General features: G+C 40.7%; 2 protein-coding genes across 2 annotated transcripts in view; one reads left to right on the top strand and one right to left on the bottom strand.

Annotated features, from left to right (window-relative positions):
- LOC109042152 (uncharacterized) overlaps nucleotides 1-18,002 on the top strand; it is a 179,480-nt gene that overhangs the window by 8,806 nt on the left and 152,672 nt on the right. The gene's annotated exons all lie outside the window — the stretch shown is intronic.
- LOC109042153 (uncharacterized) lies at nucleotides 1,509-15,153 on the bottom strand. Its single transcript, XM_019058736.2, has 3 exons — nucleotides 15,023-15,153; nucleotides 4,333-4,795; nucleotides 1,509-2,379 (listed from the first exon to the last, which is right to left on the bottom strand). The coding sequence occupies exons 2-3, from the start codon at nucleotides 4,788-4,790 to the stop codon at nucleotides 1,821-1,823; spliced, it is 1,017 nt and encodes a 338-aa protein (XP_018914281.2). The 5' UTR covers nucleotides 4,791-4,795; nucleotides 15,023-15,153; the 3' UTR covers nucleotides 1,509-1,820.

Here is an 18,002-nt window from a genome sequence, read left to right on the forward strand (position 1 = left end):
GATTTACCTACTGTTAATGACTTAACTCCCACTATCGCATGACTCTCTCATTGAGAAAAAAAAAATTAAGAAAAGGAAGCATTTTTTTTTTATAAAAAAAAAAGGTCGATGTACAAAAGAATCTCGATCACCCGACTCTCGATAGTGCAACACCAATTTCATCCGACACGATTTTCTCATTACTAGAACGTGACGTTTTTGGACACGACACGACGGAGACCACGTTTTAGAGCAAAAATTGAATATATGCGTTGTTTTTTTTTCATTGACTTATTTATTCATTTTCAATTAAATGACTTTGTTTTAAAAATACGATAGAAAATTTGCCAAGCTTGTGCTCTTTGGTTGCAAACAGAGCCTGAAACGGCAATTTTGAATCATTGTCGTGATGATTTCGATTAGCCGACATTTTTGTTATCAGACATACAAATTGTATTGGATGATCGAGTGTCAACTGTACCGTGAAATTACGGTTTTTTCCGGAACATCACTGTCTTTCTAAAGTCAGTGTTCCTTTTGTAAAAAATGTCTTGCAAATATTTCCTTTGGATTAACAATCTTGCGATGAAAAAACGGTAACATTTTTGTGAAACACGGTGGTAAACGAGAATTCAGTAAAGAAGTATGTAAATGAACTACCTGACACATGCAGTCGGACTGGCTATAGGGCCTATCATTAGCAGATACGCCCCCCTGACGCATCGAAGACGTGCCCCTCTGCCAGATCCAGTAAAATAAGATGAGAGAAGAAATGCGGGAAAATCATAAATGAACGAAAGAATAAGAGAAAGTAAGAGTAAAGAAAGTACCTCGTACGCATGATAGTGGTGAATGGAGGTCCTGGAAATATAAACCGGCTTTAAGGCCTCAGAGGCGCCTGGGCCTGCGAAATTGCTGAAAAATTGATGTTTTTTATTTTTTTCTTATTATTTATTTTAAGAATCCAGATTTTGTATCCGTAGCTCAATGTTTTGAATAGGAGATTGTGAACAATTGGGACATACTGGTCTAATCAAGCTGTAATGAAAGACCAATTGGACTGCATTTTGCAATTTGGAACCATAAATTCTGGCCCGGTTTAAAAACAACGTATGTGCCATTAGTTTCCCTATGCACATGAGTATTTTCTCAGAAGAGCCAGAATTTATAGTTCCTAATTGCAAAATGCAATCCCATTGAGGCATTGGAAATGCCTTCAACTAATCTAGCCTAACGTGCATGATAATTTACGTAAACAATTTGCCTACCAGGTTTACAAGATTTGTTTTAGAATCGCTTCAAACTTTTGAAAATGTCCTAAACTCTCGTTTATTGTTTAAAAGCATTCTAAGGAGTGTCGTCAATTCATTGATCTATTTTTTCGAACGTGCTTGGACGGGCAAGTATAATAGTAGAATAATAAGATGCATTTGAACGGCCATATTAATTTGCACGCTCATGAAAATCAGCAATAATGAATTACGTATTGTTAGTGGATCAGTTAGGGGAATTGACAAATTTCAATGAACTACAAATTTAAAGATTTATTAAAAAATATCAACCAGTCCGGGAAATACAAGCATGAAATAGACCATAATTACTCTCCAACGGTAGATAACACGATTATTTCGGAATAGTGTAGTCATTTGAAGCAGATGTGCTGTAACAACCATATTGAGTTGAGTTACATGATAATCGCATCATGACTTCGGTGTTATTGAAACAGTTTGTCGAATCGGCTGCGTTACAAAAACAACGGACAAAATATTAGTCTCTAAAATAGTAACCAGACTTTTAATCGGTATGAGGTATGTTTTGATCACTTCACAATAGTTCTCACATTAAATCTCGTCTCTGGACGCTGCTATAACCGCCATATTGACCTGAACAACATGAAATTCCTCCGCATTGCCACCTTTGTCAGGATGATGCTTGAGGCAAAGTTGCCGATAGGCCGTGTTGATTTCGTGATTGGACGCGGTAGCCGGGAGCCGAAAGAAGTTGAAGGCATTTTCCAACGCCTCGGTTCTCGGGAGCCCGAAGATCCACTGGGTCAAGCGGTCTGATAGCATGTTAGTAACTCGTCCAGCAACTATAGCCCCGGCTGCGCCACCGACCAGAGCGCCGACCGGACCGGCAACGACAGTACCCATGACCGTCCCGGCCAGGCCGCCGCCCAGACCACCGACCAAACTTAGCACGGAGTCTACGATATTCTTGCAGCATCTTTTCCCGCTTATCTCACCATGCCACCATCTTCTGATATTGCGGAGGACGTCGTAGGCGATGGTAGCGATGGCCAGCCCCACCAGCACCACATTACCGCGTACCTTGCTCAGGACGCCAACCACATCGTCTAGGTTTCCCCAAACAGCCACTCTCGTGTCCGCACATAATGACCTGTGGGCATGTTCCATAACATCGGTAATTGAAGCCTTATTAACTTCTGAAACATTGTTTTTTTTTAACAAAAAACAATAAAAAAAAATAAAAATATTTGACCTTTTTTGGCCTATTTGAATTCTTCTGGGCCCTCAAGTGTCCGATCGAAATTCTTGCAAAAAGTTCATCAACCGAAAATTACACGCTAAGCTCGAACTAAAAACAAAAAAAAAAACTAAAAATCTGAGATTGGGTATTTGGATAGTTCTATTTGGATACGTAGCCTGAATATGCAATCGTGGAATCTTACGATATCAATCTCTCATCAGGACGACTTCAATAGTTGTATATGGTCTCAAGTAGTTAAAACGATTGAAATCATACTCTAAAGCATTGAGCAAGATAGATAACAGCTGACAGCTCACGAGATTGTTTGTTTGCTTAAGGTCACTTCTACATTCATACCTCTCTCTCCTTGACAGTTTCGGATGCCGATGACCACGAAAATTTTGGAAATGCCCGATGTAAACAACAGGAAGTGGACCGACTCAAGAATTTCCTAGTGTGCTCGTCGTGCATGTTTTGTAAGTGTCGCAGGCAATTAGTAACCACCGTAAATTTGCGAATGGCTTGCATGCATAGAGTACATAGAGTCGTAATGTAAATGGGAGAGCTGGCGCCATGTTCTGCTCGACGAGTACCGAGCCCAGTGTGCGCCGAGTTCGGGTCACTTCCTCGATACATGTTCGATCCAAAATGGCGGTATGGAATACGTGGTGGTGATTCCTATCTTCTTTGTTTACATCAGATGGCCAGGTACCCGTGTATCGCAAACAATCGATTATGTATCGAAAAAGTGACCCGGCGTCACACAGGAGTCTCGGAGTTCGGGACCTGGAAAATGCTTAAAAGTGGCGCCAGCTCACCCACTTACACCCACCTACAGTGTAAAGTACAGAGACTGAAAGAGTGCCTCTAGTAAAAATCAATTCGTCACCTTCCAGGCAAAGTATCACAAGCGCCATGCGACGTTTAAAAGTTTCCACCGCTATTTTATTTTTTTACAGAGAAATAGTTGGTTGTAGTTGTCCGAAAATTTCACTGAATTTTTTTTGTGCTGCCCATAAAATTCAGTGAAATTTTCGAACAGATTCAACCAATAATTTCTATGTAAAAAAATAAAATGGCGGCGAAAATTTTTAAACGTCGCACGGCGCTTGTGATACTTTGCCTGGAAGGTGACGAATTGTTCTCCGTCCTTTCAATCTTCGTCCTCGAAGGACGATACTCGTCTTCGGAGGAGGATTCATTTTTACCTCGGTGGTGCGGAGCAGACCCCCCCCCCCCCCGCCCCACCGAAACTTAGAGTTCATCCTAACGGGACGTACATCTGCTAAATGGAACCAAAGACAGACAGGAAAGAAAGGGTGTGCTTGTTAGTTGAGGGCCGTATACATGAATAGGAATTATAAAGCGCCAGTGACGTCACCAGCGATGACCTGCATTTGTACAAAAGAAATCACGTCCACTTTTGCATTGTTTCTTATACAGCTTTCTAGAGCACACCCCATATTTCCCACCCATGTCTAGTTCCTTTTATCAGAAATATGTCTAATTCTGATTCCAAGTTTCGTATTTTCCCGAATCTAATTTCCCCTCAGAATGATGTCCCTTTTAGCAGATATACGTCCAATTCTGATTCCCATTTTCGTTTTTTCCCGAATTTAATTTCCCTTCAGAATGATGTGGGTCCAGCACGGTTCTATCATCCTGTTAGGCCTTGTCCACACGAGTGCAGTTTGCGGAACTTCGGGTGAGAGAGATCGACGAACTGGGGTCACGCGGAATAAGTTATAGCTGAGCTATATACAAACAATTCCGGGGACAAGTTGACCCGAACTTTCGCTAACCGCTCCCGTGTGGTCAAGGCGTTAGGTAGTACAATCTGGAATTCTGGACACAGCTACTAACCTGGCGAATTTGAGCACCTCTGCTTGGCTCTCCGGAGTCATGAACGCCCAGGTGCGAGCGAAGCCGACCGCGCCGTCCCTTTGTCCCAGCTCGATGTCAGCCAGTAGTCGGACATCCAAGCTTTGCACGTCGCTGATGTCAGCCTCTCTTTCTGAGGCTGTCAAGTGTCGATCGTAAATTTGCCCGAGGCGTCGAATGTATCTCATGAAATCCTCGTTCTCCTGCTCACCGCGAGTGTCTTGGGCGAGCCGGCGAGCGTACGTTGCGAACAACGCGTCCGACACTAGCGCATTAACCAAGGTTCGCCAGAAGGGGGGCACCCTCTCGGCGTGCCTGTAAGCATCCTCCTCTTGATCCAGGTAATAGAGTACGCGAGCCAGGGTTTCCACGTCATCCCTGAAGACTTCGTTCAGCTTCACGAACACCGCACGTTTCACGTCATCCGTTAGTGCGCCCATTTTCACTGGAATGATTCGCAATGCTTACATCGATTAGATATAGGTTAGTTAAGACGGATCAACATTTTCTATTCATGGAAAAGTATGAATTTCACGTTTTCAGACTCCAGGCTATTTTAAATATGGTTGGCAGCCATTTTCTCGAGAAGGTTAACGTCGATCCTGCACATCAGCACAATTTAAGTTAGTCACGAATAGTGGTGCCCGACCTCAAGAAGTTTCGCAGCTTTAACGGGAGTACCTACAGCAGCTAGTGTTGCGCTCCGTAACTTAAGTGAATGTTTGATGAGTGATTTCCATCGGACAAAATCATACACAACTATAATAAAAAAAAGTTTTATAAACATTTTAAGACTCTAAACCTTTAAGTAAACTGTTTAATATTTGATTTAGTTGATTAATTTTGAATTGTTTAATTTGTTGAAATTGATTTTCCTACATACTGTAGCCAATATTTTACTAAGAAAATTTGTCTTTTTGATGTTTTTACACGTTCCGACTGTTTTTTAATGTTAAAGTGTATCCAGGTCAATTCATATTGATACATTGCAACGGACGGGAACTTTCGGGCCCGCGTAAGCTTGGTGCGTGCGTCCGGCATGTCGTTTAAGCAGCACGGAAAAAAAATTGCTGATTCAACAATTCAATTGTTAAAAACAGTGAGTGCAATGTTTCAACGCAGATTTTACAACAAAAAAATGCTACTTTAACCACCCCCGTGGTTAAATTAGTTTACAATGTGGTTAAAGTAGCATTTTTTTGTTGTAAAATCTGCGTTGAAACATTGCACTCACTGTTTTTTAGCAATTGAATTGTTGAATCAGCAATTTTTTTCCGTGAGTGCAGAAGACGCGCGCGCGTTGCTGCTACGGCGAGCCCGTTTTGCTCCCAGTGTCTCTCGTTGCGCGCGCCATTAGGGTGGCCCAATTATACACAGCAAAATTTATTTTGCGAATTTTTTTGGTCTTACTCCCTAGAACTGTTACATTTGATCAAAAAACACTCTCTGCCAAGTTTCAGCCGAATCGGATAATATTAACCCGTGCCGACAGAGCCATCTTTTTTATATGGGATTTTACATTGGAAAACACTTTTATCCAGAAAAATCCATTTTCCGAAAAATGTGTAATTTATAGAAAAAATCTGAGGTCATATTCAGCTTCAGCAGGAAAAATTGAGTGGGAAAACATGTATTGAACACTTCAAAAAAAAAAACAAGCAGGAAGCTCCAACGCATTGGCGTCGGAGAGCGGCTCTGGGGGCAGTAGTTGTAGTCAAGAATGAGGGCCTAGACACATTTTGTCATTGATGTACAATCCGACAACTGTCGATTCATGTTTTGTAACTTAGCAGATTTACGTAGCCGGTGTATAAATGTGTATTGGGCTTTGATATGGCGAATACATGGCATTATCACTTGTTGTATACTTTTAATTTTGAAAGCTCTTTGGAGGTCCGCTTCCTAAAAAATCTCTGGTTGATAAGTCGTTTAGCGAGGCTGCAAAAAATTTGCATTTTTATATCTGAAAGTGTAGGTATTGGTTTTTTGTATAATTGTTTTTTTGGATTGCTGGAAAAGTAACGCATACTTCTATAATTTAGGACTGAGTCAGGGAAATATAAGGTTCGTTAAATAGTAAATATTCCTAGTACCGTGTGACACTATTGTTAACGAAAAGTTTTTGCAACTTGTCAAAGAGGTTGTTGAATGATCTTCGAATAACTTTTGATGAGCTAGAGGTAATGGTTCTATCTGCAGCTCGTGGACTTCTGTACGATATTGTCCAGAATCATCTAAATTTTCAAAAAGTGTCCGCTTGTTCGATACCCAATTTGCTCATTCATGCATACAAGGAGAAGCGCATGAAAGCTTTAGCAGACATTTTGGAGATGAATCAAGAATTAGATGAAGAATTTATGACTTAAATCACGGCACCTTAATCACGGGATGACCTTAATTACGGCAACTATTTATTGTCCATGAGATGCAGATGGTTCCATTTCCCTAGCTCATCAAAAGGTATTCGAAGATCAATTTCATCAGCCACCCGTACGAACCACGTTTCTAGTGACCCGTACTTGCTTCGCACGTATGAAACATACAATCAGAGAAAACAGAATTCATCTTAGAATAATCAATAATCAGTAGGACATGAATCGTTGCGATGTATAATACGACATTATAATGCGGCATTACTATTGTAATTCATTTTAATGTTTAGGGGCATTATAAATCATTTTTGCCACGTCGGAATGAAATGTTGTAGACTGAATTGAAAAGCATGTTGGCAAAATTTATTATAAAAATAGTATAACATGTAGGTACATAACATAAAGGTAATACAAATTAAATGATTAGAGCGTGTATATTTCATTACATTATAGGTATATTACAATTATTTTTGTCATTGTTGGAAATTTTGATAGTTTGAATTTTGATAGTTGATAGTTGATAGTTTGAGAGTTGAAAATTTGGTTATTTTATTTAGTTAAGGTGATTCGATAGACGCCATATTTTGTGTCAGAATGGCATGCGACATATCCCATCAATTGGTTCCATTTTTTCATTTACTCATCATTTTTCTCCAATTTTAAGTTTCGCAATTCTGTTTTCAGGAGACTAAAGCACTCACTTATCAATTTGTATATTTATATTGAGTTAAGGGTAGAGACGTATTCCTCACCGGAATTGAGGAATGGAGGTGTTACAGTAAGTCCGGCATTAGGTTCCATTTCGACATCAGCGACGATCAACGCTACGATACTGGAAGCCAGTCTTCCGATATTAAATCCCTAGCGGGGAAGAAAAAAAATGCCTAGATTTCGCTAAAAATTCCTAAATCCCCAGATTTGCTCAAATATACTTAAAAAATCCCTAGATTTTGCAAAAAGCGCCATTTTTTTATGAAGAATCATGATGTCATTCGATGTAGCGATTTGCAATATTTAAATCTGATTGGCTCGTTTGAATTTTGGCGCTCTCTGAAAGCAGTGCTAATCCAGACCAATAAAATGAAAGAATATTAGTTGATTTCTTATTATTAACAGGTTGAATGCAGTTGAATGTCAAGTACATCGAAGGACACAATCGTTTTAATTTCCGGCTTATTTGCGGGGAAAATAGTGTTGCCAAAAAGGCCTACAAAATATAGATGAAAAAATGTTTTCGATTGTCGAAGCTAGAATTGAGGTTAAAAAGTTGATTTTTGGTAACTTTACCTCATCAAAAAAAAATCCCTAGATTTCCTGAAAAATCCCTAAATCCCTGGAAATTCCGGAAAATCCCTAAATCTAGGAATAAACTCTTAGACATCGGATGGCTGTTGGAAGCATTAGAGTCAACATTTGAAACGCTGCTGCAGAATTTGCCGGGAGTATAATCGAGTGTTGAAAGTCAGTAGAATTGAACAATGTAATAATTGCTTTCCGAAATAAGCGTTATAATAAAAAAACAACGAATCTGAACTGTTAATACTGGAACACACCTTCTGTAAATGTACCTTGCGAGAGATAAGTAAAAAAATAGATGTACTGGAGGAGAAGTGCTTCTCCACAGAGTTTGAAGAAGGAAAAAAAATGCCCAAATTTACTTACTTCAGCATTTTCGGCAAAATCACTGCAATTTCCGAACCTTTTTCTGGCCAGGGGCCAAAATTAAATGATTATGAAGGGCCACTTAGATGTTGTAGATAAAAATAGGACTGTTGAAAAATTCGCCGTTTTCAATAAATATGTACCCGGAATGGAAGACATCTAGGGGAAAATTGTTACGATTTTCCGATGCAAATATTTTCCTACAATCTATTTTCCTGCGTTTTGGGATTATACGTACTAAGCAGGCTAAGGGCCCGTTCGCCAAAACTAATCGGAACTGTATGAATGAATTGCTCTTTTTAAAAATCAAAACAATATCGAATTGCGATATATTACACAGTTAAGATAGGGCTATGTCCTGTCGTAAGCGGCGACATAAAGTCGATATCATTTCAATAATCGCCCCAATGGCCACGATAGTTGTTAGACGTTTACGGTTTCCCTGGTAACCTTTGTTTGCTATCAGCTGATATCGAGTAAATGACTAGGAAGCTCCAACCCAGTGGTTAAAGCTTCCTTAACCGCGAAAACTTTAAAATTCAAATTTTCAAATTTTGAACGTAAAGTACATTTTTTCCATCACGAGATAAAAGCACAAACAAGTTTTGAATTGTTGACTGTATCACCATGATTCCAAAAATACAATACACAACATAGCATTGACTAACAATAAAACAGTATGCAATAAAATAAAGTCATGACAAGGAACATAGCCGAAAATGGCGCCGATTCCCATCAACCAACGCGCGGTCTCTACAATGTAACATGCTGCATTGATACTCCCCAGCTGGGACCGTCCGGAATAGCAGCTCTAGTGCAAGCACCAGAGCCGCTAAAAAATTACCCCTCGTTAGAGCGGCGAAACAACTGAAACACCTAGAAAACGCGAATAACAAGTAAATGTGCACAGAAGTACCTTATATCAATATTTGCAAAACACGCAGTATAATATTTTCTTGTTGTAGGTACCTAATTTTTGTACCATTTTAAATGACAATAATCCGTATACAGAGTACAAACATTCCAAAAGCATGTGTTGAAAAACGCTGACTCCACGAACACAGTGAGGCTAGCGCGAAACGTGTATCAGCGCCTACAAGACTGCATGGATACTTCATGCAATGCGCGTCCAGCGCGAACTGATTAGCGCCTACGAGACTGCATGGATACTTCACGCATTGCGCGTACACACCGTATGAATGTAGGTTTCAAGCGCGCCATGCTCGGGTGTTTTGCGGCAATTGTATTGCAGAAACGACCAAACGGTCGAAATGTAAGTTCGAAAGGGCCGTAACTCGGCATTTTCCATAGGGAATCAGTGACATTTTATCTGAAAACCTCAAATTTCAATCTGTGTCACTTATGTCGTTTGAGCACCGGGTAAAAATTGATTTTAATTTTGTTCCTTGCACGAGGCACGAGGAACCGTATGGGGGACTGTTGGCACATGTTTAGCAATCCTGCGGACCCCAGCTGGTAGCCCCTGCCTTAAAGGGGGTATTGGAGATGGTCACCGGCCTCTGGGCGTATGAACCACCTGTTAGAAGGGCAGACAGGGCTCTGAGCTGAAGTGGAAGCAACCTGTCTAGGAGAGACAACTCCGAAATCAAACCCTGGTCCTCCAGGTTGGGGGTTGAGTCATAGGGTTGACTCCCCGGTACTTGTAAAAGGTTTTACTGTCAAACGACCTAACAATATAAGCCGCGGAACCACTGGAAATAAACGGACTCAGATCATCGATCATCAGATTCGACATTTTGGAGTCCGCAACTTGGAAACCCTGCCACGGGGGCAAAAAAACCGGCACGGACATGAAAATTTCAGGATAGTTGCATCTTATACTAGGTAACAACATACTAAAAATACAGGTCGGTCAAGGCAAGAATGAGGGAGGGGGAGTTTAATTTGTCGCCTCAAAGCCAATTTTGCTGTTTTACCCCTAAAAAACCACCAAAGTTCGATCATTTTCCCAGGAGCTTTGATGACCTATTTCGAAATTACAGAAACTGATTGCGGTAAACGCACGGGTCATAAGATGGGATTTTGGATTTTTTAGCCAACGTGCGTAAAAGTTCAGCTTAAATCTGATCCCATTACAGAGGGAAAAAGCTCGCACACAAGCACGAGTTTCCCTCAAAGAGATACGCAGTAATGAGATATCAGCTTCAAGCTGAACTTTTTACGCACGTTAGCTAAAAAATCCAACATCCTGTATTTCTAAATTGCCCAAAAAGCCATCAGGGAGTACCCCCAACAACCTCCAACTTGAATTTTTGATGTATATTGAGAGTCGATTAAAAGTTGAATCAGGGGCACCGTGCGCCGATTTCGGCCGTGTAGGTCTCCGACTTCAAGCGCTCCAAACTTCTATTGAAACAATCACTAATCCAAAACCTTAGATTACTTCTAATAGAATTTTTCGTCTACTTCAATTTCTGTTTTGCAACCAGTTTTGTCGAAAAACGGCTCAGAAAAAAGCGAACCGCAAAAATGAAAGTATTTCAACCGCTTTTCCTGTTGGATGATTAAGTAACGCATTTTTTCAAAACTTTAACACATGCTTCTCAAATAAAATTTAATGCACTTTCATGTTCAAATATCTCATGTTGCCGCCCGTCGTACAGGAAACGAGTTATCAAGGATTTTTGGAAAGAATGGGATTTGGGAACGTTTTTAAAGATGGGGATTTAAGATTTAAGATTAACAACCATATTCAGTTGAGTGACATGATAATCGCATCATGACTTCGGTGTTACTGAAACAGTTTGTCGAATCGGCTACGTTACAAAAACAACGGACAAAATATTAGTCTTTAAAATAGTAACCACCCACACTTACTTACACTACATCACTTTACAATAGTTCCATCAATTTTTGGTCTCTCTCGACGCGGCTATAACCGCCATATTTTCCTGAACAGCAAAGAATTTCTCCGCATTGCCACCTCTGTCAGGATGATGTATGAGGCAAAGTCGCCGATAGTCGCCGCATTTGAACGGCCATATTGATTTGCACGCTCATGAAAATCAGCAATAATGAATTACGTATTGTTAGTGGATCAGTTAGGGGAATTGACAAATTTCAATGAACTACAAATTTAAAGATTTATTAAAAAATATCAACCAATCCGGGAAATACAAGCATGAAATAGACCATAATTATTCTCCAACGGTAGATAACACAATTATTTCGGAATAATGTAGTCATTTGAAGCAGATGTGCTGTAACAACCATATTGAGTTGAGTGACATGATAACCGCATCACGACTTCGGTGTTATTGAAACAGTTTGTCGAATCGGCTACGTTACAAAAACAACGGACAAAATATTAGTCTCTAAAATAGTAACCAGACTTTTAATCGGTATGAGGTATGTTTTGATCACTTCACAATAGTTCCATTAAATCTCGTCTCTGGACGCTGCTATAACCGCCATATTGACCTGAACAACATGAAATTCCTCCACACTGCCACCTCTGTCAGGATGATGCTGGAGGAGAAGTCGCCGATAGGCCGTGTTGATTTCTTGATCGGACGCGGTGGCCGGGAGCCCAAAGAATTTGAAGGCATTTTCCAACGCATCGGATTTCGGGATCCCGAAGATCCACTGGATCAAGCGGTCAAATAGCATGATAGTGACTCGACCGGCAGCCGTGCGGCTTTACCGGGAAAAATCGAGGGTAGGTAGCAATAAGGTTCAGATTCGGATTTGGCGCTGAAAAAGTAATGGGGTACACACGTCAAAGGGTTCTTTTCAAAAGATTTAAGGTTAAATACTACCATACCAAGGAAGAACGCCGCATGAGCCTTCAGAAGTTGCCATATTTCCTTCAATAGAATTAGAATTCACCAGGAAAATTGTGAATAATCATAGGCATAGCTAGGTTATTTTGCTGGGGGGGCTGGCCCCTACCACCGGGGAGTCTGGGGGTGCGGAATACCCCCCAGCTCAAGGGGGGGTCCGGGGGACCTCCCCCGGAAAATTTTTGAAATTTTAACTTTATTTGAGCGCATCTCGAGGAACTTGTGGGGCTAATCTTCCTTCAATTTCTGCCTAAAAATCACCCAGTTTTATGCACTTTAATGGTTAAAATACTTTGAAATTGTTTCATTCAACAGGTTTTTCTATTTAGAGGCATACTCTCACGGGCCACGGCGACAGAGACTTACCGTTTAAGAAGGTGTTTTTGCACCATCCAGAATTTCTGGGGGGGGGGCAGATAATACTATTCCCAATTCGGGGGGGCAGGCCCCCTTGCCCCCTCCCTTCCTACGCCTCTGTGAATAATTTTCTTCAAGATGTTCAGACAATTTCTTACGCAATTTATTCTAAAATATCCGAAAATTGTGAGAAAAAATATGCATGACTTTTCTAGAAAATCTATGTTTTACCCAGGAATTTTGGCAACCCTCGAATGTTCTGACAGCGTTCTTTCTTAGCACGGCAGAATAGTAGATGAACTGGAATATATCTCTTAAATTCGCGATCCTCTTGAACGTTCCCCACATCAGTTTTCCCTAGAGTCCCTTTATACTGAGAGTCAAGACAATGTTAATCCATTTCTGATTGGTTCCCGTATTTTAGGCCTCCACAGTGTCACAAACGGGAATAAAGATTACATTTTCACCGATTGCAAAGATTATAATCTGGAATGGACCAGGGAATTACGGGTTCGGCAAGGAACAAACGGAACGAGAGGAGGAACGGAAAAAGGCATTTGAGAATGGGCCGATCAAAGATTACGAAAAACGTTCAATTTCTGTAATCTTTATTCCCGTTTGTGACATCCATGAGCCGAATTGTCTTGACTCTCAGTATAAAGGGACTCTAGTTTTCCCCGGCGGCGCATGCGAATTGGGTCCCGCCAAACCCATTCCACTGGAAATGGGTCCCGCGGCGTCAAGGGTGGCACACGAATTGAGTCCGAGTCCGAGGCCCCGATCATGCATTGCATATTGCATACACGAATTAAAATTGAGTGTCACTGTGCGGCGTGATCGTTAGGAGTAGCGTATAATGTAGACTTATTACACTGAAAAAAAAAAAAATCTCGATGTATTTATCAAGAAAAGGGTAAAATTACCAAGAATTCAGGGTTCTATTTGATCTCAGTTTTTTCTTGGTAAAATTACCACTATGGAATTGGTAATTTTACCGAGAAATCTCGGTAAAATTATTGACTTTCTCGGTAATTTTACTGGACCCCGATAAAAACGTCAATATTTTTTTATCGACTGTGGTAGAATTACCGAGATAAAATGGCAAAGTTACCGGGAATTGATTACCAATGACAGTGGTATTCTTACCTGAAAAAAAAACCAGTAAAAATACCGGTTTTTAGGTAAGCTTACCAGTCTGTCTTGGTAAAATTACCAATAATTGATAAAAAAAAGTGAGATGGTAAAGGTACCAACGGACCTTGGTAAAAACGCCGAGAATTTTTTTTCAGTGTGAACATCATTTTTGAGCCTTAACAGGTTGAAATTTCAAAGAGACGTCCCGCACAAATTTGAATCTAGTGATGAGTCCAGACGAGTACTTAGTCATGCTTTCTCATAGAAGTTTTCCTTTTTCAGGACTTTTTTTTCTCTTCGATGCGGTATCACTCCTTAAGACATAAGTTTCTGTTTGAACGCCAAGCAGCGTCTCCTCTTTTCAAAGAGTTACTCATTTTTTGCCGGTACAAAACCTCTATATAACATTTTGCGTGACTGTGATCTTCCCGCATATAAGAGGGGATTTTCGGCTCGCACAATGCGGTGCATACCTATGCACTAAAAAAATTCTCGGCGTTTTTACCAAAATCCGTTGGTACCTTCACCATCTCACTTTTTTTTATCAATTATTAGTAATTTTACCAAGACAGACTGGTAAGCTTACCTAAAAACCGGTATTTTTACCGTTTTTTCCAGGTAAGAATACCACTTTTATTGGTAATCAATTCCCGGTAACTTTGCCATTTTATCTCGGTGAAATACTACCACAGTCGATAAAAAATATTGGCGTTTCTACCAAGGTCCAGTAAAATTACCGAGAGAGTTCAATAATTTGACCGAGATTTCTCGATAAAATTATCAATACCACAAATTGGTAATTTTACCAAGAAAAAACTGGGATCAAATGGACCGCGTTTAACAGAAAGGAAGCAAGCCACATCAGCTATTGCCAATTTTAACTGAGCAATTTAATTTTTTACGAGAAAACGTTTGTGCGGATCCCTTGGCAAATGTTAAGGAATTTGCTTCGTACTATGGCGAAAATTCACTGAAATTTGCACGAAAATCCGCACAACTGTTTTCATGTAAAAAATTTAATTAGCCGATTAAATTTGGCAATAGCTGATGTGGCTTGGTTATTCCTTTCTGTTTAACGCGGTACAAATAGAACCCTGAATTCTTGGTAATTTTACCCTTTTCTTGGTAAATACACCGAGATTTTTTTTCAGTGAAACGACAACCACGCCGCACAGTGAGCCGAATCGCTCATCGCGCAGTTCATAGACCCAATTCATACTAGAGCATTAATCGCCCCGGACCAAAATCGTGTGGCTACCAGTGATGAACTTTCACCCGGACCCAATTCGGGTGCAGCCGTTTTCCCTCAAAACATTATTTCCACTCGTGAACACATTGACTCACCTACAGCCGCGTACTTTTCACTTTCACCTCTCGAAGAGCGAGGACACACAAACTTAGGGATTCGAGAAACTCGAGAGAATCCAAGAATAAGTATAGCATCACCTTCCACGATAGTGAACAAGCCACAGACTGAGGACCGACAATCAGTCGCTTTGCGTCGTAGTTGGACCAGTGGCGTGGCGTGAATTGCGATATATCGATTGTTATGCCATTTAAACCTATGAAAAAAGATCGATTATCGGAGTGTTCGCAGCGAACACCCTAGTAATCGATTCTTTACCATAGCTTCAAATGGCGAGATACCGATAATCGATTATTCACGCCACGCCACTGAGTCAGACGGAATGGAACGTGGAGCTGAGGCTGAAATTATAGAAGCAAGCAGCGCTGACCGTCGAGAATCGCACTTTCAACAGTGCTGGCTGGACCTGCGAGATAACATTTGTATGTATCAGCATTTTTATCACAGGAAGTCTGATTTCTCGGCTCGTATGTACTAAGGGGGATCGAAGTTCCTGCGTCGAGTGGTTTCCCGCAACCCGCGGTACACAGTCAGCAACGGCGCGGCGCACCGGGGAGACAGTTCTGCCTTGCGCGGAAAAAACGCCGTATGAACCTTCAGCGTTGCCAGATTTCCTTTGATAAAACATTAAGTTCCTGGTAAATATATGAATACTTTTCTTCCAATTTTTCAGATAATTTTGTTCGCAATTTCACAAGAAGTCCCTAAAAATTTCAAGGAAAAATAATCATAACTTTCCTGAAAATAAAACATTTTATTGAAGGAAATTTTGCAACTCTCGAATGTTCATACGGCGTTCTTCCTTAGCACGGCAGAGTTGCACCCCAGCATAGAGAGAAAAAAGGAGGTGTTTGCATTTCGGGCATCTTGGATTTTTTTTTTGATGATTTGATGACGTAGGTCGGTACAGCGACGTTTATCCTGTCGATTTTCTTGGAAATGGTGTAATTTAAGGAAAAAAGTCATTCTATAAACAGTGCTTGAAATTATATAATGAGTTGATTTAAGTAAAAAAATCGGACGTTATGGTCCGTTTTTCATATTTCGAATTCCGGATTTCGCCGGCCAAGTTGTACCGACCCACGTCACAGGGTAAACAAACCTCAAGAACAAGATGCAAACACTTCCTTTTTTTCTCGATGGCACTCCAGTTCTTGAATGGATGAAGCCCTCTCCTTACGCATTCTGCATCCCCTCCGCACGCGTTTGGCGTGCTCCTGGGGCCGAATTTTGTCGGCTTTTTCACACGGTGTGCAACATCCATCGATGAGTTCAAACCGCACCACAGGCCAATCAGAGGCGCTAAACCGGACTTAAGTGCAGTCGAGACTCGACCTAAGTATATTTATAAGTATGGTGGAAGGACTGGCAAAATTCGGCCCCTGCTCCTGCGCTGATTAAACCGAGAGATACCTGGAAACTACTAGAGTACCTAGAAACTACGACCGTTTTTATCTCATATCGGCTGCTCGATCCAACATCGTTTTTGAGAGTTGAGAATAATGCTGGTTTGGCGCGTGTGTCGCGTCCGCGTCGCTGAGAAAATATAGAGATTGATCGTAGAGAGGGGGAAGGGCGAGCAACTAATCTTAAGCGCCAACGTATTTCAATGAACTGATTTCATTTGATCAGAAGCTGATTGGGTAGTTTGAATTTGCCGCCCTTTTCAAGTGTTAAAAATTTAAAAGGACCGCTAAACCTTAAACGTTCGAAATTGCGGCTATATCCTTTTTTTACATAATAACCATCGAATGCAATCGAAAATATCTCACACAATGATGTGGTCAGTAAATTGACGTACTGATATTTCTTAAGTTTGCTTTTATTTTCTGGGTTTTATTTTAAATTTTTTATTTTTATTTTGCTTCAGTCTTTATTCTCATTACAGATTTGCCGCTCTTACTTTCGAAGGGTAAAAGGTAAAATGGGAAGGTAAAAAAAGGAATATTATATTTTCGGCGTTCTTCCTCACATCAAAGGGGAAACTCTGGGAGGTACTTTCCAGTTTTTCCCCAGGGGGAGGGAGGAAACACGATAATTGAAAATGGCAACTCCCTCAAGAAAGAGCAAAAAAAAATTAGATATAAATATATATAATCGGTAAAACATTATTTTCTTCGAAATTTTCTCCTTTTGGTGACATAGAGACGCTTTATCATTCCCCTTCCTCATCCGCCACAGGTCTCTCTCACAGAAGAGGTAGTACAGTCAATTTTTACAGGTGCGCCCTTTTGATAGCTTGAGGGACCTCTAACATTTTTTTTCATTTCAAAATGATAATTGATTAAGGCACATCCTATATTCGGCTGTTTTGCTCACGCAGTCCTTGAAGCACTACTACAAATGAGACAAACGAAACTAACACAACGTGGAAATTGAGCAAATGGGAAGGCGGCGCAAGGATACAACTATTCGTGCTTGATGGATGTCTGTGTTGCATCTGCAAAATTGAAGGCGCGATGGCGTGAGCTGTGAATTCGCGTTGTTCCGAGTTCCGCAGCTCCGCTTTATGCTGCCAATGAGGTGTCGTAAGAAAATTAAGATACGAGGCTCGATTATTACGGCTTTCCTTTTTACAGCTGTGTTGCTCATACAGTCTTTAAAGCACCGCTACAATTACAAGTAAGACAAACTGAAACAAACACAGTATGAAAATAGAGCAAAGTAAAAAGTGGCGGGTTGATGACGGCGCAGAGATACAACTATTCGTACATGATGGATGTCCGTGTTGCACTTGCAAAATTGAAGGCGCGATGGCGCTGGGCGTGAATTTGCAATGCTCCGTACTATGCTGCCGGTGAGGTGTCCCTCAGATTCGAGAGAAAAATTTAAAAAACTAGACTCGATACGTCTCGACTCTGTTGTTCCTCAATTTTTTCTTATTTTTTCAATTTGAAGTCTGATTCTTTTTTTAATGTACAGATATTTACAGACCTTCATCTACGGCTCGTATGTACC

Source organism: Bemisia tabaci, chromosome 5 (assembly GCF_918797505.1).
Source record: "Bemisia tabaci chromosome 5, PGI_BMITA_v3".
Taxonomy (NCBI): Eukaryota; Metazoa; Arthropoda; class Insecta; order Hemiptera; family Aleyrodidae; genus Bemisia; species Bemisia tabaci.